This window comes from Formica exsecta, unplaced genomic scaffold, assembly GCF_003651465.1.
Source record: "Formica exsecta isolate Colony F162 unplaced genomic scaffold, ASM365146v1 scaffold893, whole genome shotgun sequence".
Taxonomy (NCBI): Eukaryota; Metazoa; Arthropoda; class Insecta; order Hymenoptera; family Formicidae; genus Formica; species Formica exsecta.
Genome location: NW_021853662.1, coordinates 271,704 through 297,969, shown reverse-complemented (window position 1 = coordinate 297,969; position 26,266 = coordinate 271,704). Strand labels below are relative to the sequence as shown.

The 26,266-nt window shown below is 33.1% G+C and overlaps 5 protein-coding genes across 7 annotated transcripts; 2 read left to right on the top strand and 3 right to left on the bottom strand.

The window, feature by feature from the left end:
- On the top strand, positions 1-3,035 carry LOC115244964 (nucleolar protein 56). Its single transcript, XM_029823001.1, has 3 exons — positions 1-153; positions 730-1,295; positions 1,388-3,035. Exons 1-3 carry the CDS (start codon positions 151-153, stop codon positions 2,283-2,285), a joined length of 1,467 nt encoding a protein of 488 aa, XP_029678861.1. The 5' UTR covers positions 1-150; the 3' UTR covers positions 2,286-3,035.
- Positions 3,036-6,217: 3,182 nt separating this feature from the next.
- Positions 6,218-10,722, bottom strand: LOC115244934 (telomere length regulation protein TEL2 homolog). The gene is made up of 3 exons (XM_029822955.1): positions 10,434-10,722; positions 10,025-10,201; positions 6,218-9,709 (listed from the first exon to the last, which is right to left on the bottom strand). The coding sequence occupies exons 1-3, from the start codon at positions 10,720-10,722 to the stop codon at positions 6,876-6,878; spliced, it is 3,300 nt and encodes a 1,099-aa protein (XP_029678815.1). The 3' UTR covers positions 6,218-6,875.
- Positions 10,723-10,844: 122 nt separating this feature from the next.
- Positions 10,845-19,996, bottom strand: LOC115244963 (telomere length regulation protein TEL2 homolog). 3 transcript variants are annotated; one of them, XM_029823000.1, is made up of 8 exons: positions 19,253-19,304; positions 16,810-16,889; positions 16,579-16,700; positions 15,964-16,340; positions 15,432-15,642; positions 14,764-15,286; positions 14,481-14,627; positions 10,845-14,165 (listed from the first exon to the last, which is right to left on the bottom strand). In XM_029823000.1, exons 2-8 carry the CDS (start codon positions 16,874-16,876, stop codon positions 11,332-11,334), a joined length of 4,281 nt encoding a protein of 1,426 aa, XP_029678860.1. In that variant the 5' UTR covers positions 16,877-16,889; positions 19,253-19,304; the 3' UTR covers positions 10,845-11,331. The 3 variants fall into 3 exon arrangements, with proteins under 3 accessions (XP_029678860.1, XP_029678859.1, XP_029678858.1); XM_029822999.1 differs by having other exon boundaries at positions 19,271-19,302; XM_029822998.1 differs by lacking the exon at positions 19,253-19,304 and adding an exon at positions 19,753-19,996 and having other exon boundaries at positions 10,847-14,165.
- A 299-nt stretch (positions 19,997-20,295) lies between these two features.
- On the top strand, positions 20,296-24,314 carry LOC115244943. The gene is made up of 7 exons (XM_029822968.1): positions 20,296-20,522; positions 20,753-20,922; positions 21,001-21,210; positions 21,283-21,659; positions 21,730-22,089; positions 22,213-22,965; positions 23,128-24,314. The coding sequence occupies exons 1-7, from the start codon at positions 20,398-20,400 to the stop codon at positions 23,842-23,844; spliced, it is 2,712 nt and encodes a 903-aa protein (XP_029678828.1). The 5' UTR covers positions 20,296-20,397; the 3' UTR covers positions 23,845-24,314.
- Positions 24,315-24,535: 221 nt separating this feature from the next.
- Positions 24,536-25,910, bottom strand: LOC115244944 (U6 snRNA-associated Sm-like protein LSm1). The gene is made up of 3 exons (XM_029822969.1): positions 25,670-25,910; positions 24,994-25,178; positions 24,536-24,902 (listed from the first exon to the last, which is right to left on the bottom strand). The coding sequence occupies exons 1-3, from the start codon at positions 25,725-25,727 to the stop codon at positions 24,729-24,731; spliced, it is 417 nt and encodes a 138-aa protein (XP_029678829.1). The 5' UTR covers positions 25,728-25,910; the 3' UTR covers positions 24,536-24,728.
- Between the last annotated feature and the right edge of the window lie 356 nt (positions 25,911-26,266).

The window sequence follows — 26,266 nt, the reverse complement described above, 5'->3', positions numbered from 1 at the left end:
TCTGTTCTCTGTTCCTTGTTCCTTATTCCTTTTATTGTGCACAGCCCCATAGGTGAAGACTATCGAGTTTGGTCACAAGCGTTTTCAAGAATAAAAATTTTTAGAATTATTAAAAAATTTTAAAATACAGAGATATAAAATTATCGCGAAATGGTAAGTGACAAGTTCCATTATATGATAATTTGATAATAGTTTCGAATTGTAATTTTTAAGTTTCTCTTTGCACATGTTGCGTTGATAGAACAACGTGTCGAAGCATGTGGCAACTCGTTCAATTTTATACGGATATCATGTAAATTTCACGTACATTTGCAGTCTTTAGATCCAAAATTGAGATACATGTTTATCAGATTATAATTTCGGCTATATTTTGAGATATAATTATTTACGAATCTTGATTCTAACCTTTAATTGAAATGGATACGTTTCATAGGGGTTTCATTATGCGCGTGTGTGTAATATTTATCATTTATTTTATTAACTTATTGATCAACTCTAAAAAATAATAAGATAATGTAAAGATAATATAAAGATAATAAAATAATAATAAAAATAAGTAAAAACGATTAAATAATAACATAATTAAAATCGCAGTAAATATTAAATTATAGTTTACAAGATGTTGAAATTGAAACAGATTCTCTAGAGTGTTCATATTAGCATATAAAAACAGAAAAAAATTAATATTTTATAAAATACTATAATAGGTGTCAATTATTTGCTTTACAGTCGAACCTCTTCATTCTGTTTGAACACGCTACTGGATATGTCCTATTTCGTGTTAAAGAATTCGAAGAGATTGGAATGTTGTTGCCTCAAGTGGAACAATCAGTAACAGATCTATCACGTTTCCGTAGTATCATAAGCTTTGTTGGATTTGCACCTTTCAAGTCAGGACTGGAGGCTCTCGAAAACATCAACAATATTTCTGAAGGGATTGTCTCAGAGTACCTGAAAGTCTTTTTAGATTCTTCTTCCAATGAGTTTACCAAGGATTCTATCCTTGGTGTTGCAGATCCTAAACTTGGTGCCAGTATCTCTGAAACTTTAAATATAAAATGTGATCACCTTAATGCTGTTCCTGAGATCCTTAGAGGAATAAGATATCATTTTGATAATCTGGTGAAAGGCTTCACTTCCGACGATTCAATAAATGCGCAAAAAGGTCTTGGACATAGTTATTCAAGAGCTAAAGTTAAATTCAATGTGAATCGAGTAGATAACATGATCATACAGAGCATAACTTTGCTAGATCAATTAGACAAAGATATTAACACTTTCAGCATGCGTATACGGTATGTATCTAGTATTTTTAATTTTGAATATATTGGAAATAAGTAAACTCGAAAGTAGTCTATGATAACTGTGATCTTTGTTTTGATTCTAGTGAATGGTATAGTTATCACTTCCCAGAACTTGCAAAGATAGTTCCAGAGAATTATATCTATGCAAAGGTAGCACGAGTGGTACAAAATAGGAAAGAATTAACGGATGATAAGGTGTCTGCATTAGAAGAAATTGTTATGGACAGCGCAAAAGCAAAGGCTATTGTCAATGCAGCTAAATCATCCATGGGAATGGATATAAATGAGACCGATTTAAGGAATGTTCAACAGTTTGCTAAACGTGTTGTCGCATTAGTAAACTATAGAAAGAAAATGTCTGAATATTTAACATCAAAAATGGCAGGAGTGGCACCAAATCTAGCTACTTTAATTGGAGATCAAGTCGGCGCTAGATTAATAGCACACGCCGGTTCACTTACTAATTTAGCAAAGGCTCCGGCCTCTACTGTCCAGATATTAGGAGCAGAAAAAGCTCTATTCAGAGCATTAAAAAGCCGTGGTAAAGCAAATACTCCGAAATACGGACTTTTGTTCCATTCTACATTTATCGGCCGTGCTGGTATCAAAAATAGAGGTCGAATCGCAAGATATCTGGCGAATAAATGCTCCATTGCTTCTAGAATCGATTGTTTCACTGAAACACCATTGAGAATATTTGGTGAAAAATTACGACAGCAAGTAGAAGACAGATTAGTGTATTTCACAACTGGCAAAGAGCCAAAGAAAAATTTAGACGTAATGAGAGAAGCACTGGAGGAAACGGCACATATGTTGGCTACTATGGAAAAAGAGAGAAAAGAAAAAAAGAAAAAGAGGAAAAGCCAAGTACTCGAAAACGGCCAAGAAAATGGACATGTTGAAAACGGCGAAGTAGAAGTGAATACATCTTTACGAAAAAAAAAGAAAAAAAGATCGAAACACATTGACGAAAACAACTAATTGTGTATCCTCTATAGATTCATGCACTATAAATACATCTGCTGGGTCTTTTTATATCATATAAAACGAGATTGTGCGAAAATGTATTTCGTTAATAAACAATTTCCAAAAATACACCATTATTTTTTATATACGGGGAGAACATATACATTTTTTTATATTGAAGAAAATATACATGGATCTGCAAGGATACTGTACTCAACATTGCGTTGATTTTAATTACTAGAGTCATAAAATATACAATAAATAACATAATATAAGTAATTGACTAATTTTGCAATATACCATAGAATATTAAAATGACAAAACTGAGACAAAAATAATAGATAAAAGAAATTTTATTGCTCCGATTCGTTGTTTTTATGAGAATGGATAGGAATAAAAAGAGAGGCAATTATAAAAATAAATGATGCTACCACTAAGTGTTAACACCAGCACCAATTATCATTTAATAACAATAAGTCTATATATATATAAAGTAGATATATATAAATATCTAAACAATAATTACAATAAAATTATTAGATCTAGCCAAGTCTCAGAGTCTCAAAAATCAACAACTGAGCTATTTAAATATCGGACCGCATATAAATATTATAAGCAATGTATTACTTTGCTATAATTCACATTGGAGGATTAATAAATGCTCATTGATCAAATATAAATTTCATTTGAGATGTTATACATCAGATTATGTATATTTTATACGCGCGATTAATATTGATATGTATTAGTATAAAACATGAATTTCCAAATATTTATTATATAATAAGAAATAATATAATGTTAATAATATAATATTTTGTCGATTAAAATACATAGATATATTAAAAGGATCTCTTGTATAGCCACATTTTTATTCGAACCTTAATTTTCCCAAATTCTTTTTTTAACATTTTGAGATAATTCAATTCGTAACATAGTCATATGAAATAAATGTCAGATTCATTATAAAATAAGAATCTAACTTGTAGAAATTTGTAATGATGTCCGCGGTTAATCAGTCTAACATAAGCAATATTATCGCGCGCAAATAAAATAATAAGGAATAATAACGTAATTGTTGCGCAAAATATTGAAAAATTCATTAATTAAGAGAAAATTGATTTCAACAGGTGCGATGTCGCGCGAATTGTGTTAATTTTGAGTTTTACAAAGGGTTTTACAATACTAAACTGTACACGTGTATCCCTGTATAACACTTTGTTATATTAATAATCGGCTGATGATCCTCTATCTTGCGTTAAATTGACTAAAACGACCTTTCTCTTTTTATATATTTGTACAATATATTTTCACATTTGAAAAATATATCCCTGCCTATGTGTTGAACATCTCGCCTCATATAAAATGCTCAAATAATGGAAAATGTAAAGGACCACTCCCCTTTACATAGTTCAGTCTCTGGTACTCGCGCGAAAGCTCCTCTCTCTCTCTGATTAGAGAATATGATTTCTTTGAGCTAACTTTATAGAGCAAAACTAATGAATAACTATTCAACATGATGCTTTTTTTCTTTTCTTTAATTACAGAATGGCTTCTATGGTATCGATTGCTTCTGGGATCTAATTGATACACTAATATTATATAATTTTAAGAGAATATGTTCATGTATATAATATTTAACTTTGCCACTGAGCTTGAAATAATTTCAGCTTGCAACTTTTGCATGAATATGTTGAGAAGTGATGAGATAAATATCTTCCCATTTTTCAAAATATATATATGTACAATAAATAATAATTCAGGTAATCTAAATTTTTTATCATATTATCATCATAATTCCTGCTACAAGTAAAGTATTTCAATGTCATGTAGCAAAGGTAAACTAATCTAAAACAACGGTTGTGACGTGAACATGTGATTATATATATAACACAATAATGTGGTATTGATTACTGCTTACAATTAATTATGATGTGATAATAATTCCATAAAACTTTATGTCAAAGGATATGCATTTCATTGTTAGTAAGTAATATAATCAAATGCTAATGATGCTTCGCTGCTTGGTTTACGATAATCATACAATATCATGTAATATATATAGTAAATATTAATTTTTTTTAATTTACGCAATTAGCGAATCCTTAAACAATTTACAATGGATCGCATATGCAATATTGATGTTAAATCGAGCACGAAAATTTTTTCACGCCGATTTTGTGCATAGGTTCAAAAAATTCAATTTTACTACAAAATAAATGCTAAAAATATCGATTTCTATCTACAGCCATTTTTACGAGAAAGAGCATCTTAATAATTGTAGTTTCTCCTGCCGTAGTAACAAAGAGGGAAGCACTTATTAATAATATCCATTAATGATTCATTCTTTCTCTTCGTATAACTCCTATGTCAGCTGCCAAAATGTCATTTTACATGTCTTTAAAAGATTACTGCAATTTTGTCTCTCGTAGTTTTATTATTATAAAAGCATCAACACTTTTATCCCCATCATGTTCATGTTCCAGACAATGTACATGTGACGATAAGTGAATGCGACTAATCAGATTATGCTCTTCTTTGAGTATGTATATATATATATATATATATATATATTTTTATGATACATATCTATATAATAAGGCATAATCCCGATTCCTCCAAAAGAGAGAGATTAATATACATTATGTATAAAATACACACAGTGATAAATCCTGCCAAATTTGTTCCCGCGTAATTTACAAGCAATAACGCCGCATATTATTGAAATTACACGTATTTATGAGTTTCAGAAATGCTGCTTGTCATCGCCTTTGTATTTTAATGCGTAGTTATTAGCTCAGACTATATATGTACCAAGCTGCTTTTTAATAATTGAGAAAGACAACGATTAATATCTTTATATATTATTCATTATTATTGTATATTATTTGTATTTATGCGTATTTTTTTCTTTTTACCGTCTATGTATATCGTTTTATACAAGTTCTAATTTTTAAGAACCTGTATGGTATTGAATGATTTCATTTATACAAATCAGAATTATAAAATGCCAGCATAAATTCTCTAATTGATATCCCCTTGCATCGAGTTAACTCTTGAATGTAAGTAATACACATTTCCTAAATCATGTTGCACTGAGAGTTCTATAAGCAATAATAAAAAATATTTCGATACATGTATAATCGTCTAATGTTGAATCTTCTATAAATTTAAAGAAGAATTAGCTCAAGTGAAAATTTTAAGATTATCTGTTCAATCAAATCCATTACAATAAATAGTTCAACAACAAAATAAAATTTTGGTTTATTAAAAACTTTAATCTATGCACACACATTGTGCTATGATACTTTATCTTATACTGATAATCCTTTATTGGAATGCAGGAAAAAACGTTGCATTGGGCTGCTGCTGCTGCAGTTGGTTCTGTGACAGAGGTTGCATTGGTGACACATATCCAATTCCTGGTGCTACAACCATACAATTTCTCAACCATAGAATTTCTCCCACTCGTACGTTTTCGTATATCAGATCGGTAAGACAACATTCAAATAACAATGATTAATTTATTATGTATTTATGTGTGTAATTATTGAAATGATCAACAGCAAAATAAAATCATGTTTTATTCAAAAATGTCATGCTATATAGTTTAACATTTATTTATCAGAAGTCAATAAGTCTATTAAAATAATACTTGATAAAAGAATAGTAGATCTTTCACAACAGGCCATTAAGGAATTACTCACATGTTATCTTAATCTGATGTTGTGGGCTATTGCTCGCCAATTGGTTCATTGTCAGTGCTGGACCAGTGTGTTTCGCTTTACTACCCATTATGTTATCAAGATCGATATTCAATCCCGAACTAGCCCAAGTTGAGCCAACTTGTGTAGAGGATGTCGTATTGCTAGATGTTTGACTTTGGATATTCGTAGATGTAGGTGGAAGAAGATTTGTTACAGGTGACAATCCGATCGTTCCTAAATATGACACTAATCTTAGTTTATAATATGTGTATTGTGATTGTTGGCTCATATATATCCATGTTTGTATAAAAATTTGTGTTTCAATGAAAAGTTATACAAATAAAAAGTAGACTTATTTTATTCATTTATTACAATTTATGTTTATATTATGTAATAATAAAATATTGCATTAAAATTTTATTCAGTATAATATATGTGTTATATAACATGAATATAAATGAAAATAATCATGATAATCTCATTGTAAACACATATTTAATATTACATTTTATGTCAATGAATTGAACGTTTTACCTCATGGAATTCAAATTCTTTTAATATTGTTGAGATATTCATATTATATGATTTAATTTATTTGATTGAATTATCAATTTTTAAAATTACACTATACAATAAAGCCTTTATTTTAATTTTTATTACATGTAATCACCCTCCTTTATAAAATTATGAATTTTACAACGTAATCTTTCTTTGTAATTTAAGTAGAAAAATTAATTCTAAAAAGAAATGTATTCTATTTGTAAATGTATGTATACATTGTACACATATACATAAATAAATTTATAATTACTATATAATACTATAAAAATGATAAAGAATTATTTCTGACACAATATTGTAATAACATGACTGTGACTACTATTCTCTCTAATCTAGTCTATGCGATATGAAAAGTAGATCCAAATATCGTGTCAATGAAGGACAACACTTTTGCGTTTAAAGCTCTACAATTCGCATCGTGTTCGCCATAGATGACATTCTGTGACAATATAAGCCATTCTCTTATTTCCATCAGGGGCTCAGACAATTCATCAACAATAGCATCTTTTGGCACTGCGATGAGCACGGATCCAATATTCTCTGTAACAACTAATCTCACTGTCGCTTCCTCATGATTCCTCACTGTCCAGGTAAGTTCTAATATTTCCTTGCCCATCTTTGGTGCCAATGGACAATTCTGTGCTGCTAACATTATGGCGGACAATGTTTTCAGGAAACGTAGCAGTAATATGTTCTCTTGATCTGTATAAATCCTCAAACCTTTCAATTTATAAGTATCGTAATGGCCAAAACCGTGTAGAAGCGGATAGAAAAATGATGATACGACATTGCCAAAGTGATTAATGTATACTTTGGGAGCTTTTGAGAGGCTATTATGAGCAAATCGTCTTGTACGCGATGCAATTCTCTTGTCGACGATTTCTTGCCAGTCTATAGATTGTTCTTTCGATGCTTCTAGATCAATGTCGATATCTTCCTCGTACCATACTTGTTGTCTCTTACGTTCCTCCGTATCCATAAAGAGCGATATCCGACTCGGAATTCGTTTCTCCTTAATCGCCGTATCAACTTCGTCGTTATTTGTGTTATCAACATGGATTTTTGATAACTGCTTGGCAGATTCGGCTAGTATATCCAGAAACAATAAGCGCTGGTTGAGCGAATACTTTCCGACGTCCTCGTAAAACTCTTTACACAGAAACTCGGCAGATTCTTTCGGATACACGGTCACAATCGCTACGCAAGATTTGAAGATCACAAGTTCAAAGTTCTCGAAATAACAATGTTGCTTCAATGTGACGAGAAGTTGCAAGAGTTCTATAGCAAAGGATACATCGTCGTTCGGTAGCTGTGTTAATATCAGTTCTTCACAGACCGATAAGGATTCGGAGAATATATCGGGATCGGAAATGGTTCGTTCGTCTGTTAAATTATCGCGCACATCTCGTAGATACATCGGGCGTACTTTCTTGGACGGTTTGTCGTCATTCATATCATAAGGAACTAGATCATCATCGCTATCCAGATCTGAAGTGTTCTCACAATCTTGTCCCATCTGTTGCTCCTTTTTGTTCTTACTTGTTGAATTATCCTTTATCGACGAGTCATTTTTTAACGAACACGGACTGTCTTCGATTTCTCCGTTCGGTAGCTTCTTCTCAAGATCGGGTAAGATATCGCATTCGACGCCCAATTCGTAAATCTTCCTACTACTTAGAGAATCGAAGATGATATTCTCGGTAATCAACTCGTCGCTTCGTCCGTATCGTTCTTTCGCATCTACAGTTGATGCATTTAGATTCTTTAGAGACTCGAGTAATTTCAACACTTTTGTAGGCATGTTGTCGTATTCAAATTTTAATTTTGGCATATCATCCGTGGTAGATAAAAAATTTATACAAATCTCAGCGGTCATCATACCCATCGCTCTTAGAGATATATTTGTGCACTCAAGATGAACAGATACTCCCGAAAGCAATAATTTCTGATACTGGTCTCTTTCAGTTTGTTTTAAATGATCTTTACATGTTTTTACAGACAGGATAATCAGCTTCGTAATGTATTCGTGCTGTTCCGCGGATGCGTGATTCAAGATACTCCCGTCGCTCCACATTTCCAAGAGTTTGATCAGTAATTCCGGTAAAATATTATTCTCATTCAAAAAACATGACAAGTAGGAAATCAAGTTTACAATTAAATTTTCGTTCTCGTAGTAACGCATTAAAGGTATTTTCGTCGTTAAAATGTATCTCCAATTCTGTTCCATTAATAAATTTCCAAAAACGGAACGCATACCGAGCTTAGGATCGCAACGCTTCAAGAATAATACCGCAATATATTCGATGGCGGCCGAATTTAATTCGCGAAATATGCTTTCGACCAAGTGTCGCTCGTTTTTTTTATTTTCAAAACACCACTCCTCCAAAATATCGACGAAGCAGATAAAATTAATCGGTTTTAAGCTAATTACAATCTTACTAATTAAAGATGAGAGTACAACTGTTCTTGGTTCAATGCTACATTTGCATAATCCAGCATTGATAAACGATATCGCGCGAGAGATGTGAAAACAGAGCGTGTTCACGTAAACTTGCGGTGTATATGATTTAGGTGTATTAAACTGCAATTTGTTAGATACGCGGTTGGGCAAGGAGACCAAAATTTGTGTTGTATTCAACCAAGCCTGATCTAATTCTTCCTCTTGCATGTAAGATTGCACCTCGTATCTACATGCGTCCACTATTCCTGAAAATATCGCATCGCTTTTCAACAGATTTTCCAGTAATATAGAAACAACACGAATTTTACTTTCGTCTTTGGTCTCGTTCAAAGTTGTAGTTAAAGCCCTCAAAGACTCCGATAACATGAAAACCGTCGCACCATCGACAATTATCAATTTTTCGATCAAGGGATCCAAGCCGTTTTTATCTTTTATTAGCGGCCAATCGCGATCGAATTTATCGATTATCTCTTCCAAGATTCTTCCATATAATACAGTATCCACTTTTGCATTGGAATCAAGACCGCTATATTTTTGAGTAGTAACAGGCCCCGGTAAAAATCTGGTATAGTTCAAGATAGATGATCTTATTCTTTCCAAATCGACGGAACTTTTAATACTGCACATGGTGCATAACACTTCCAATAATTGATTGGCGGCATTATTCGAGAGATTCTCAGTTGACGAAACATTCTCTTCGTTTTTACAGGCTGCAAGGAAAGGACTATCTTGGGGGAATTATATTAGCATCAAACTCAGAGGATATATACCTCACGTACGGATTTCCGATAACACATGCAACATCGATTTAAAATTTCTTATATTTGTTACAAACAGAGAGCTAATGAATAACTAGTGAATAACTTAGAATAGCTTAGAAATTCCAATCGTTTTAATGCATATCTCAAAATTTGTATAATTACATCATGTTACGTAAATATAGTGTATGTATGCATTATATATAACTATAGAATATCGTTAACTCGTGAAACGGAAAAAAGTGTTTTTTAATTCTGCACGCTCACCTGCGTAATTGACGGTGTTGGAAGGCGCGTTGTTCATTCCTATGAAGATGTTTGTATTGTTAGGGCTGCTTATTCGATCATCAGGTAACCTCATGGATGGGGTATTTAAACTATCTAAATCCGACAAAAGGTCCGTATTTGAAGTCACTATATAAAAGGAATAATATATATAAAATATCGTTTTCATATTAATGAAATTATTAATCATATTTTGTACAACAATCCAGGTTTTCTGTCAAATTTGTGTAATTATTGAAATGATCAACAGCAAAATAAAATCATGTTTTATTCAAAAATGTCATGCTATATAGTTTAACATTTATTTATCAGAAGTCAATAAGTCTATTAAAATAATACTTGATAAAAGAATAGTAGATCTTTCACAACAGGCCATTAAGGAATTACTCACATGTTATCTTAATCTGATGTTGTGGGCTATTGCTCGCCAATTGGTTCATTGTCAGTGCTGGACCAGTGTGTTTCGCTTTACTACCCATTATGTTATCAAGATCGATATTCAATCCCGAACTAGCCCAAGTTGAGCCAACTTGTGTAGAGGATGTCGTATTGCTAGATGTTTGACTTTGGATATTCGTAGATGTAGGTGGAAGAAGATTTGTTACAGGTGACAATCCGATCGTTCCTAAATATGACACTAATCTTAGTTTATAATATGTGTATTGTGATTGTTGGCTCATATATATCCATGTTTGTATAAAAATTTGTGTTTCAATGAAAAGTTATACAAATAAAAAGTAGACTTATTTTATTCATTTATTACAATTTATGTTTATATTATGTAATAATAAAATATTGCATTAAAATTTTATTCAGTATAATATATGTGTTATATAACATGAATATAAATGAAAATAATCATGATAATCTCATTGTAAACACATATTTAATATTACATTTTATGTCAATGAATTGAACGTTTTACCTCATGGAATTCAAATTCTTTTAATATTGTTGAGATATTCATATTATATGATTTAATTTATTTGATTGAATTATCAATTTTTAAAATTACACTATACAATAAAGCCTTTATTTTAATTTTTATTACATGTAATCACCCTCCTTTATAAAATTATGAATTTTACAACGTAATCTTTCTTTGTAATTTAAGTAGAAAAATTAATTCTAAAAAGAAATGTATTCTATTTGTAAATGTATGTATACATTGTACACATATACATAAATAAATTTATAATTACTATATAATACTATAAAAATGATAAAGAATTATTTCTGACACAATATTGTAATAACATGACTGTGACTACTATTCTCTCTAATCTAGTCTATGCGATATGAAAAGTAGATCCAAATATCGTGTCAATGAAGGACAACACTTTTGCGTTTAAAGCTCTACAATTCGCATCGTGTTCGCCATAGATGACATTCTGTGACAATATAAGCCATTCTCTTATTTCCATCAGGGGCTCAGACAATTCATCAACAATAGCATCTTTTGGCACTGCGATGAGCACGGATCCAATATTCTCTGTAACAACTAATCTCACTGTCGCTTCCTCATGATTCCTCACTGTCCAGGTAAGTTCTAATATTTCCTTGCCCATCTTTGGTGCCAATGGACAATTCTGTGCTGCTAACATTATGGCGGACAATGTTTTCAGGAAACGTAGCAGTAATATGTTCTCTTGATCTGTATAAATCCTCAAACCTTTCAATTTATAAGTATCGTAATGGCCAAAACCGTGTAGAAGCGGATAGAAAAATGATGATACGACATTGCCAAAGTGATTAATGTATACTTTGGGAGCTTTTGAGAGGCTATTATGAGCAAATCGTCTTGTACGCGATGCAATTCTCTTGTCGACGATTTCTTGCCAGTCTATAGATTGTTCTTTCGATGCTTCTAGATCAATGTCGATATCTTCCTCGTACCATACTTGTTGTCTCTTACGTTCCTCCGTATCCATAAAGAGCGATATCCGACTCGGAATTCGTTTCTCCTTAATCGCCGTATCAACTTCGTCGTTATTTGTGTTATCAACATGGATTTTTGATAACTGCTTGGCAGATTCGGCTAGTATATCCAGAAACAATAAGCGCTGGTTGAGCGAATACTTTCCGACGTCCTCGTAAAACTCTTTACACAGAAACTCGGCAGATTCTTTCGGATACACGGTCACAATCGCTACGCAAGATTTGAAGATCACAAGTTCAAAGTTCTCGAAATAACAATGTTGCTTCAATGTGACGAGAAGTTGCAAGAGTTCTATAGCAAAGGATACATCGTCGTTCGGTAGCTGTGTTAATATCAGTTCTTCACAGACCGATAAGGATTCGGAGAATATATCGGGATCGGAAATGGTTCGTTCGTCTGTTAAATTATCGCGCACATCTCGTAGATACATCGGGCGTACTTTCTTGGACGGTTTGTCGTCATTCATATCATAAGGAACTAGATCATCATCGCTATCCAGATCTGAAGTGTTCTCACAATCTTGTCCCATCTGTTGCTCCTTTTTGTTCTTACTTGTTGAATTATCCTTTATCGACGAGTCATTTTTTAACGAACACGGACTGTCTTCGATTTCTCCGTTCGGTAGCTTCTTCTCAAGATCGGGTAAGATATCGCATTCGACGCCCAATTCGTAAATCTTCCTACTACTTAGAGAATCGAAGATGATATTCTCGGTAATCAACTCGTCGCTTCGTCCGTATCGTTCTTTCGCATCTACAGTTGATGCATTTAGATTCTTTAGAGACTCGAGTAATTTCAACACTTTTGTAGGCATGTTGTCGTATTCAAATTTTAATTTTGGCATATCATCCGTGGTAGATAAAAAATTTATACAAATCTCAGCGGTCATCATACCCATCGCTCTTAGAGATATATTTGTGCACTCAAGATGAACAGATACTCCCGAAAGCAATAATTTCTGATACTGGTCTCTTTCAGTTTGTTTTAAATGATCTTTACATGTTTTTACAGACAGGATAATCAGCTTCGTAATGTATTCGTGCTGTTCCGCGGATGCGTGATTCAAGATACTCCCGTCGCTCCACATTTCCAAGAGTTTGATCAGTAATTCCGGTAAAATATTATTCTCATTCAAAAAACATGACAAGTAGGAAATCAAGTTTACAATTAAATTTTCGTTCTCGTAGTAACGCATTAAAGGTATTTTCGTCGTTAAAATGTATCTCCAATTCTGTTCCATTAATAAATTTCCAAAAACGGAACGCATACCGAGCTTAGGATCGCAACGCTTCAAGAATAATACCGCAATATATTCGATGGCGGCCGAATTTAATTCGCGAAATATGCTTTCGACCAAGTGTCGCTCGTTTTTTTTATTTTCAAAACACCACTCCTCCAAAATATCGACGAAGCAGATAAAATTAATCGGTTTTAAGCTAATTACAATCTTACTAATTAAAGATGAGAGTACAACTGTTCTTGGTTCAATGCTACATTTGCATAATCCAGCATTGATAAACGATATCGCGCGAGAGATGTGAAAACAGAGCGTGTTCACGTAAACTTGCGGTGTATATGATTTAGGTGTATTAAACTGCAATTTGTTAGATACGCGGTTGGGCAAGGAGACCAAAATTTGTGTTGTATTCAACCAAGCCTGATCTAATTCTTCCTCTTGCATGTAAGATTGCACCTCGTATCTACATGCGTCCACTATTCCTGAAAATATCGCATCGCTTTTCAACAGATTTTCCAGTAATATAGAAACAACACGAATTTTACTTTCGTCTTTGGTCTCGTTCAAAGTTGTAGTTAAAGCCCTCAAAGACTCCGATAACATGAAAACCGTCGCACCATCGACAATTATCAATTTTTCGATCAAGGGATCCAAGCCGTTTTTATCTTTTATTAGCGGCCAATCGCGATCGAATTTATCGATTATCTCTTCCAAGATTCTTCCATATAATACAGTATCCACTTTTGCATTGGAATCAAGACCGCTATATTTTTGAGTAGTAACAGGCCCCGGTAAAAATCTGGTATAGTTCAAGATAGATGATCTTATTCTTTCCAAATCGACGGAACTTTTAATACTGCACATGGTGCATAACACTTCCAATAATTGATTGGCGGCATTATTCGAGAGATTCTCAGTTGACGAAACATTCTCTTCGTTTTTACAGGCTGCAAGGAAAGGACTATCTTGGGGGAATTATATTAGCATCAAACTCAGAGGATATATACCTCACGTACGGATTTCCGATAACACATGCAACATCGATTTAAAATTTCTTATATTTGTTACAAACAGAGAGCTAATGAATAACTAGTGAATAACTTAGAATAGCTTAGAAATTCCAATCGTTTTAATGCATATCTCAAAATTTGTATAATTACATCATGTTACGTAAATATAGTGTATGTATGCATTATATATAACTATAGAATATCGTTAACTCGTGAAACGGAAAAAAGTGTTTTTTAATTCTGCACGCTCACCTGCGTAATTGACGGTGTTGGAAGGCGCGTTGTTCATTCCTATGAAGATGTTTGTATTGTTAGGGCTGCTTATTCGATCATCAGGTAACCTCATGGATGGGGTATTTAAACTATCTAAATCCGACAAAAGGTCCGTATTTGAAGTCACTATATAAAAGGAATAATATATATAAAATATCGTTTTCATATTAATGAAATTATTAATCATATTTTGTACAACAATCCAGGTTTTCTAACTGTCAAATTAAATTTCAAAGTATTTGTAACAAATGTGTGATCCTACCTGTATTGTTATTTGTTATCTGATTATTCAGATCTTGCGGTAAAGAATCAAATAAATCGTTGGTTGTTTTAGAGTTTTGTATGACAGCAGTTCCAGCCATTGTGCCTGTTGTCTGCATTGTATTGGCGTGCATTGTATTACCAATGTTCGCATTATTTGCCGTCGGATTATTTACAGTTGGTATTGCTATACCCATCAAATTGATTTGTGTTTGCGGCTGACTCGGGAGATTGGATATAGCGACATTGTTAAAGGCAGACGTGAAATCGGCAAACTCGTCGTTGCTGTCCTTCGTTTTAACCGTCGTGGGATTATTAAACACACTAGTAAAATCACCAAAATCTAAATTTGCATTTTGCGATTGAGCGAAAGACTGAGTATTCGCCCTTGGATTGAAATCATCATCGTCTAATCTGTTATTATCACTCTGCGATTCAAAAATATCATTTAATATATCGTTTTTGGTCTTCTGTTTATTTGTTGGCGATGATAAATTATTACTTTGTTGTACTGGTGCACTATTCTGTAAGTAAAAAGAAATTAAGACATGTAATTACATAACAATTGAAACATCAATATTTCATATTTTAAGAATAAAAAATGGAAAGAGAAGATTGATAATATAATATTTGCAAAAGCAAAACAAATTTTATTTTTCTTAAACTTACATTAGATTGCTCTTTTCCATAATTGGCTGCTGCTCCAAGATCTACTTTCTTGATAGTTCTCGTTGTGCGTGCCGGAGATGTATTTGTAGAAGGTATAGATATTTGAGCAGATTTACCAATTTGATTGATATTGTCCAATGTATCCCTGTATTCTCTCCCACCTTTCTTTGGGCTAGTATCATTGTCTGAGTCTTCTCTTTCGCCATCGTCGCTATTATATAAAAATATGAGTTATAAAAAAAAATGCAAGTTACAGCATGTTTCTTTTAAGCAAACACTCATATATCAAATGTGTGAAATGTTTAATAAAATGACATAAAAAGATACAAAGTGTGGGGATAAATTAGCGATAAATTAATAATAAATACTTTGTTGCTTGTTTCATATATAACACATACATACACATATCCCAAAACTTAAATTTTAAAATGTAAAACTATAAAAAAAATATTCAAATACTAACAAAATGGATAAAGACATAGCAAACAGTGATTATTAAAAAAGAAAATGCAAATGTTTTATATATATATACCTGTTATTTGTATCTTCAAATCCTTTTCCACGATTGTCCCAGTCGTTATATGTTTCTGTACTGGATTTATTCCATTTAGGATTGTCCATCCATCTGTCACCACCCCCGAATCTCATTCCCATCGCTTCGCTCGATAAGCCAACGTATTTATCTTTATTTTTCTTAGCCTTCTTTCTTTCTTCTCTAAGTTTATCATCATCTTGGATAAAATCAATCAATTCCCTAACTTTATGTCTAATATTTATTCCTTGATCTTTCCCAAACTCATCAATGCAGGTGTAATTCTCTAAGGATCTGAGATCATAGATGTGTTCGCGTGATGACGTGACAACCCGTTCCGAACCATTACGAACTAAATAATTAAGAAGGAGCAATGACTGTAAGAGAACAGAAATGGAAATTATTAGTGAAACAATAAAATGCGCTTTTATTTACATATTTGTGAATTTTATTTACTAGTTTATAATATAACATATATAATAATACAATTTCTCTCTCTTCTCTCTGTGTATTTTCGATATAGTAGAGAGTGTTTATTTTAAGGCAAACCGTGACAGCAATCCTTCTTACATACAAAAACCTTGTATAATGTAATGTAAAGGAAAACGATCATACCTTGTACGTTCGTCGCCAATTTCGTTTATTCTCTTGCAACATCCTTTTCCAGAGCATGGACATCACCTCTGGAAATTGCTCGTACGTGAACGTAGCTTGAGCCAGCTCTTGCATCATCGCCCCTTAAAAAAATGAAAGCAACGCATTCGGTTAAGTAATTAATTTCTCTATACATTTTTCAAGTTATATCTCTAAAAATAAACGTTATATATATCACTGATAGTGTGATACCTGTAGGACCCCATGCGTCATCATTGGTTGCTTCCCGAACTTTGGCCTCTGTTTCCGTGTAATTCATTACGACGTTGGTCCTGCACACAAATGCAACTTATTTATATGTAATGTATCTCGCACGCATAATTTGCAATATGCAGCGCTACGTATGTAATTATAAATAAAGTACTGAATTATGCGCATAATAATATTTCTATTCGCTCTCGTCGTGTAATGCGAATTAATCAACAGTAATTATTTCCGTAAAAGAGCCTGATAAAGCCGTTTAATAACCATTGTGTGTTACAGAGTATATATTGTTGATATACTTTATTCACAGATAACTTTTAGCTGAATCGGAGAACACGGAGAAAAGGGGAGGTTGCTTGCAATTTTCCCATAATTATCAATGTCATTATATTTATAAGGAATAGTTAAAAGTATAGCTATATAGCTTTTCCCTGTTTGTTTTATTTTTGGTCTGCAAACACACATTTGCGCATACATACATATAATGCCGCATTCGTGCGGCAACAAAAGTGCACACAGCCGTGAATTACGTAAATGATTACAGCTTAAAGTCATTAAGAAGATTTGCGGTGTATCTCACATGACTTATTACGCATTCAATTGATAATTTCGAAACGCATTCGTAAGTTTAATATTAATTTATTAAAATTATTAATTCGCTATCTTAATTTTTAATAGTCTCCAAATAAGGTAAATAGTTAATTAATTTATTGTTTCAAAAATATTATTAACAATATATAATCGTAGGAGAATGTACTATATTTAATGTTAAATTTTCAGATACATTAACATTTTTAATTAATGTTTCTTTGAACAAAAAATATATTGATTCAACTTTATTATTAATATACATTAACGGGAGATGTTTGAAATAGAAATGTCACAATAAAGCTTTATATTTAAAATTTGTTTTTGACAAATTTGAAGTATTTAGTCTACACACACAAAAATTACTCGTGACAATATTGCTATTTAAATTCCTCATACGAGTAGTAATTTAATTTGTAATGATTTCATTTAAATAACAAATCGAACTGTCAAAACAAATTGTCTTTTAAACAGGCTTTAAACAGCGCGGAAGCTAATAAAACCGATATGAAGAATGAAAGAGTAGGCGAGTCGAATACCTTCGTAATACTAAACGGGCATTCACATATACACATACACACGCGAACAATACGAATTGGAATCACGTATCGTGCGATTGAGCTTCTCCACTGCATAATAGGCATCAGGATATACCTGATATACCTAATGATATTTGAACAAGAGATCGCGACATGTGTCTTTTGACATTTTCGATAAATCGTAGAAATAATAAAAAAAATATAAATTGATATAAACAAGAGATAAAGTAAATTAAAACAAGGTGCGAATATTAAGATTCTGTGAGAAAGTTTTGAGTTTTCGAACTCTCAATATTAAGAAAATATCGGGAGAAAGTAATTTGATCAGATAAGACCCAAAAACTTTCGAAATACAATTTTCCCCGTACATTCCCAATGAGCAGACAATATTTTTGAAAACGTTTTTAAAAATTTTTGAAAAATATTTTTAAGACATTAAAATAATGGATTAAAAATCCCCTTTTAATCATTAAAAAAATGTTTATATTAACATTTGCTATTTCAAACGAATATTTCATGTAAAATAAATAATTAATAAACATTAAATAAATATTATTTTTACAATCAATTGTACAATGTATAATTAATGAATAATAAATATTAAAAATACATTTTAAAAATATTATCTGCTCATTGTGTCACTACATAATTTTTAAGATTTTTACAGATGTAGATAAAACACTTTAATTTTAATCTTGTTGTAGTTAAACATTAAGAGATTACAAGTGTACATAAAACTAAAGTAAGTTGAAAAATATGTATTTAATTCCAAGAAAGTCGGATAGATATTTCGAAACATTTGTGGGAGCGTCGACAAGATAAATACGCGCGCACCTGAAACGCGCGTTAAAGAGAGAATATCTCGTGCTATCTGTCATTAATACACAATTGTTTTCGAGAAATCGTTTTATCACCTCGCGTCGCGTATATATATATATAATGGAACTTCAAGGTCGCGCCAGGAAATTGTCCATGCCGTTCCAGTTTTACAAGTCTCTCCCTCTCACCGCTTCGCCTCTCCTCGACGAGACACGAAGAAAGCGATTACACACTCTCGCGTGAACGATTGATGTAATCGACGAACTTGTCGACGAATGCTTCCCCCGTTCCTTCCCGCGATAAGAATGGACGGCGATCGCGCGTGACAATTTCCTCGACAATATTCTCTATAACAAAACGAGCACGATCTTTGACGTTTACGTGACGTTTACGCGATCGAGGAGAGGCGAGGAATTGCAAGTTGAAAATTAAACGGAATGCGCTACGAAAAAAAAAAAAAGCCAAAACAAGGTTATATCGCGCACCCTCGACGAACGACTTACGCCTTGTCCATCAGCTCCCGCACTTTCCACATGTCATTAATACACAATTGTTTTCGAGAAATCGTTTTATCACCTCGCGTCGCGTATATATATATATAATGGAACTTCAAGGTCGCGCCAGGAAATTGTCCATGCCGTTCCAGTTTTACAAGTCTCTCCCTCTCACCGCTTCGCCTCTCCTCGACGAGACACGAAGAAAGCGATTACACACTCTCGCGTGAACGATTGATGTAATCGACGAACTTGTCGACGAATGCTTCCCCCGTTCCTTCCCGCGATAAGAATGGACGGCGATCGCGCGTGACAATTTCCTCGACAATATTCTCTATAACAAAACGAGCACGATCTTTGACGTTTACGTGACGTTTACGCGATCGAGGAGAGGCGAGGAATTGCAAGTTGAAAATTAAACGGAATGCGCTACGAAAAAAAAAAAAAAGCCAAAACAAGGTTATATCGCGCACCCTCGACGAACGACTTACGCCTTGTCCATCAGCTCCCGCACTTTCCACATGTTCATCATGGTTGCACGAGCGTCTTCGCGGACGATGTTTCTCCTCGCGCGATATCCTCTACGGCGAAACGCTATCGGCAGCACGTAGCTAAACTGTCGCCAGATGTTTTTCGGAGCATCTGATACCGCGACGGTCGAACGGAACGTCACCAGGCAGTAGCCATGTTATCCCTTCCACGTTTACAGACATCCCGCGGCGGTCACAGGTGTCTCCCATTGCCACGATTGTACAGCGTAGTAATTTTTTACTTTTTTTTTTTTACGGCATTAACTACACGGTAGATGAGAGGTCTGTTCGTTCTGCATTTCTGCACTCTTTAAGTTTCGTGTTCGAGAATTTATTTCTCAGCGTTGGTGACCTCGAATGCAAGAAAAACTCAACAAATCCATTCAAATTGGATGTATATTCGCATGTTTGAAAGAAAAAGAGAGAAAATAGATGCCTTGAAATTTCCTAGGCAGGACTTTCGAAACGCGTATTCGCATCTACATATTCCGTGCATTATGGCTGTTCGCGGTTTCTGAGATGTGGCATCACTGCCAATGTCGTATTCAACATGTAGGAGCGCGTTTAAATTTTTGTATACATGATACGAGCCGCTACTAATCAACGATGGCAGATTTCAACGATGGAGTGGATGGGAAGCTGGCGTTTAGAATGCGAAAAGTCAATCCCGAACAATTTCACACGCTCGTAAGGATGCACCTATCCTTCGAATTGGATCTTAATACGGAGGAGTAAGTGAAGCCCTGGATCTCTCGATTGTATTTCCGTTTCGGCTATCCGTACTTTTTGCGCGATTGATAACACTGTCGAAACGTCGCGCTTCTAATAAATAAAATCTATATTTTATCCCTTGTTTCATCGTTTTATCGATTTTAACGTTCGACCATTGTCTCATTAACTGTAGGTGGTAATTTACAAGTATGTCGTTTTGATAACATTTTTCTTCTTCTTTTTTTTTTAGCAACGATGGTATTACTGAGAAAGCGAGATTGAAAAAATGGGGTCTTCTGAGCTTCACCAAAAAGCCCAAGTCTTCGGTTAACTTAGAAAAGGGTACAGAAGGTGTTACATTATCCGAGGATGGTATAAGTCACGTGACCCAATTGATAGATTATTTATCTAAAGAACAAAGTAAGAAAGTATATTAGATAACAAAGGATTCAATAGATTTTTAAATATATTTCTCTTCTTATGAATATCATTTTATAGATATTGTACAAGAGGGAATATTTCGACGTACTGGAAAGTTAACAAGGCAACAAGACTTAAAAACGGCTATGTCTCAAGGTGTATCTTTGGATCTCGACGATGGTCGATTTAGTGTACACGATTGTGCCTCTGTATTGAAAGGATTTCTAGCAGAACTGTCTGAGCCGCTCCTCACAGATCTACATTATCCAGCACATTGTCAGATAGCCGGTAATAAATAGAAGCATATTGTTTTGTTTACATAAAATACATGCATCATATTTATATGCAAACTATTTGCAGAATTATGCAGCTTGGATGCAAAAACAAATGACACGAGATTATTGAGTTCTTTACAACTGCTTCTGCTGCTTTTGCCACCATCTAACAGAATTTTATTGAAAGCTATCCTTATTTTGTTGAATAAGACAGCGAGTTATGAGCATAGTAATAAAATGAATAGCGATACATTGGCAACTCTCTTTACGCCACATTTATTATGCCCACGAAAGTTGTCACCTGAAGCCTTGCATATCAATTCGCAGAATCTATCTTGTTTAGTTGCATTTATGATTAGAAAAGGTACGGAATTATTCGAGATTCCGCCGAAATTGGCTACAGATATAAGAGCATACTGGGTGGAGCAAGAAAGAAAATTGTTGAGTCCTAAGAAGACTGATGTAAGTTTCAAATTTAAAGTAATACTTTACCCTGTCACCTTGCAATATGATGAAAAATTTACAATTGCAGTTGAACGAGTCAGTACAAGACACAACTGGTACAGCACACACTGTATTCAGTTTTGTCGATCGTAAATTAACAGCAAAAGCAAATTCTATACAAGATACCCAAGCAGCATTGGCTCAGCTCTATGCTCATATACAAGCTATGCCGGAATCGGCCAAGAAACGGCGACTTGTAAAACAGTTTAATAAGGAGAATGGGCAAGGTACACCTAGGCATGTAAAAAACTGCAAAACCAAGAGTCTCGGTGATTCCATCAAGAAACATATTTTTCAAAAGAAAATCTTAGGACACAAGAAATGCATTGACAATAATATCGGATGCAATATCACTAGATCGAGCAGCGAAGAGAATATATTATCGACGGTGAGTTTTCTTATAATCTCTATCTTTCTAAGAAATTCTTTTTGTGCATATTGTTTATTATGTGTCTGTTTAACAATAGCATGTTTATCCCACTTTTGTCTAATATTTGCATGTACTGTACAGAAACTAGAAGACTCATTGTTTCCGGCAAGGATGCTTCTTAGCAAATCAAACGATGAATTCAGCACAGAAAACTGTGATAAAATTAATAATGATCTTCTACATGCCAAACACATGAGTAGTAGTATAGATAGCTTTAAGAATGAGACTTTAACAAGTTGTAAAATAAAAAAGAAGCTCTGTAATCAATCTACAAACACAAGAGAGGAAGTGGATGAAAAAAATATGCAACACGATGCAAAACAGAGCTTAAGTTTGATAGAACTCAGCTGGAGTACAAGTTTACAGGAGATTAATGTAATAACTAGTGACAATAATCCATCCGATACTGATAAATTGACGCGACAACTCGATTACCAAATAGAACCACCAGATGTGTGTTCTACTCAAGATGTAAATCACTGTGATAATTTGTTAACGAATGACGATGAATTAGTGCCACACAACTCGGAATCTATACCTACGTTCACTGTAACACCAAACGTAGAAACTTCCCCTAAAAAATCTTTTACATCAAGCATAAAATTATCCGAAACTACTCTGAACGTTGAGCCGCGTAACGAAAACGCATGCAATTTACAGTCCCCGATTGTAAAAAACAGATTCAGAAATGTGTATGCTGTTCATACGTCAACGCCGTCGAGTTTATTACGAAGCATGGTTACTAACGATTATATCTTGACTCCTATAACTAACAACGATAAAAGCATGAGTCCAATTACGCAAAGTGCAACGAAAATGACAAAAGCTATGCAGGTATGTAAATATTTGAAAAAAACAATATATGTTAATAATATATAATATAATAATTAAAAATATATATTTTTGAAATTATAAATATAAAAAGTTGAAATTATATAATATAATAATTTTACATTTTTCAATAAGAGATTACTAATTCTCCAATTTGTATAACAGGAAACTATGATGACTCCGCGCTCCAGAAAGCCAGTAATGATAGTTTCAACTTCGAATCTTTGCAATCTCGTCACTGGCAATAACAGCTGCGATTCATGCGGACCGAATCTAGACATGGTTGATACAATAAATTGCGCTTCTATTTTGGAAGAATCCCAGACATACAATAGCATGGACAATATTTTGCCTCATGTGAAGGATGTCGAAAATAAAGAAAATAATGAAGTAGACACTCTCAAGAAGCATAATTGTGTCCAATCTATTACGAATTGTTGCGCTTGTACACAACAAAGTTCGATGTCTATAACGAGTACGTTTAGAGAATACTTGTTGTCGAGAAGCGTCTTAACTGCCAGTCCCGTCGATCTCAGTTTTACGTCGCGGACGGGAGATTTTGAGCAATCTGAATCTGACTTAAATCTCTTAAACGACGATACACTGTCCGACAGCTTACTGTGCTGTTTGGACGGTAATCAGCCAGAATCTGATACTTCCGGCATAGCATCTGGTAGTACAAATAATTCCACTGAAAAAATGGAGGAATCTTCTTCTCCGAGAAAACGAGGGACTAGCTTGCAACGAAACGATTCTAAAAGATCCGCGAGGAAAGATGCGGTCAAAAACACAAGTGAAGAATTAAAAAATAGGCCGCGGAATGAATCGGACGAAATAAATTCTGTAAAAATCCAGGATAGCTTTCAAGAGACATCATTTTAATTTATTACGAGACTCGTTAGTTATTAATATTAATATATCGTTGAGTATTATAAATATACATTTCCATATTTTGTATACTTTGAGAAAAAGAAAGGAAATTGCCACATTATAATTTAAGTTTATTAATACGACCTTTATATATAGTTTTGTTTCAAATATGAATTAAGTGTTTGACAGTAAATGGATGGATTATTTATTCTATTTATGTCAAATTAAATTATTATTATATGTATATAATGCAAGACATTAAAAAAAAATTATATATTTTTATTTCATAATGCTGGAGAGAAACATATTTAAAAAAATTTCATTTCCTTTACTATCTTCATAAAAAAAAATATAAATATCATGTACAACTATTGTGAGATGCAATTAAAATTATTTCTCCAATTTATTTTGTAACCTTAAATGGTTTAATATGTAACTGTGTACATTTGGATATTAAATATAATTTTTTGTAACAAAATTAATCTTTTGCATCTCTCTCTTATTTAAGATGTGCAAGATTTATAAATACATGAAAATTCTACATGCATTTTACACAACGCATGCAGAATGTGTCAATTTTATTTATAAATAAAATTAGATTATATGATGACTTATGATATTTATTTTATATAATCATAGTTGGAACTACAAATATTTTCAAAATTAATGTATGATTATACTATATATAAGGTCGTGCAACATATTTAGTTAGATTTTATCATTTTTTATTTTTATAAATATAGAGAAGATAATTGATAAATTTTTCAGATATTTTGCAATTACAATATTTTGAAGAAAAGTAACACATTATATTGAAATCTCATGTAGTAGTTACATTTAGTTAACATAAAATAATTAGAGCTGATACAAAAAAGAAATAGCTACACTTTTGTATGTCAATACATGTCATCGTGACTTAAATCAGGTATATATGAAAAACCTCGCTCTTTCAAAGCTTTATTCATTCGTTTTTTCTGTTCTTGCTTTGATTCTTGTTCACGCCTTTGAGCATCCAAAATTTCATCCACCGTCACTTTTTTTAAGGGTAGGACTTTTTCCTTTTCTATATCCTGTAATATAAAAATATTTATTTAAGTATCGTGTAGAATTATAAGTATCAGCAAAATTATAACAAATATTTTCTATTCGTAAAACGCTTACTATTTCCCCTAAAAGTACAACATTCTCTCCTCTCACTATGAAAATACCTCTTGGAATATCACCATATTCTTGACCGACATGAATTCTTTCAATAGTACTTTGAAGTACTATATTAGCAAATTGATCGACACTTTTAAGATATCCAATTAATGTTCTGCCATCCCTCAACAAAACCATAAGCTTTTCTGGACAGGAAATAAATGTAATACGATTGAAAAGCGATAATTGTTTAACACAACATAAATAGACCCTTTACTAAAGAGTTCTGTGTATTAAAAAAAGCTTTATTTCATAATTTGAGCTTTATTTGAAAATTTAAGTAATATCTCTCAAATTATGTTATAAAATATATTTATAATTTAAAAAATAAGAATATAAATTCTTCAAGTTATAGATAATTTTATAATCTTTCTTGATCTTTTCTAATATATAGTTTTATTGCAGTTTGTAAAATTACTGTATTTTTGTGTGTATGATTTATTATTTAAAATAACTTGTATTTTGTGGTATAATATAAATTAATTTACGATATTGTACAGAAAAAGTACGAGTAATCGTACTTTTTCTTTTCGAGTATGAGACATCGAGAATGAGTGAAAAAAACGAATCATAATAAGAATATGCCAAGATAAAATCAAAAAAACAACACAGATATAAACACTAATCAAATATATACTTTCGAGTTCTTCGAGCAACGATGCCGTTCCTGGTGGCAATTCATTAGTTTCATTCATTTTGCTCGACAAATCAACAATGGAATTAAATCACCAGACACTTGTTATGAATTTATGTCCGACGTCAAAAAATAATTCTACTTTCTTAGTTCCAGAAAAAAATCTCTCGTCTAAACAACGCTGTTCTCGTGCCATGAGACTTGTGATCCAAGTAGAGAACTTTATTTCTCACAAATGTAGTAAGGGTACAAGTGTTGATAATGTAAATTCCTCTTTTTTAAGTCGGTATGCAAAACGTACTTATCGACGATTCGCGTTAATGATTACTTTTTGAATTCACAGATAGCGCTACCTTTAGTTTTGACGCGACGCAGATACAACTCGTCCGACATTGTGCGACGCGGTCCTGTGGGCTTTTAATTCGAATAAATCCAAGTTAAAAGGCCGAGGAAGCGGCCTTTTAACATTCCAGTGATAACACGACACCGCAGCTTCGGATGGACGAGACTCTCTCTTGGCTGTTTCTCGTCGAGAGGTATCTCGAGTTTGACTCACAATTTTTATGCCGTCATCTGAAGAAAAATATTTGAAATGGCGAC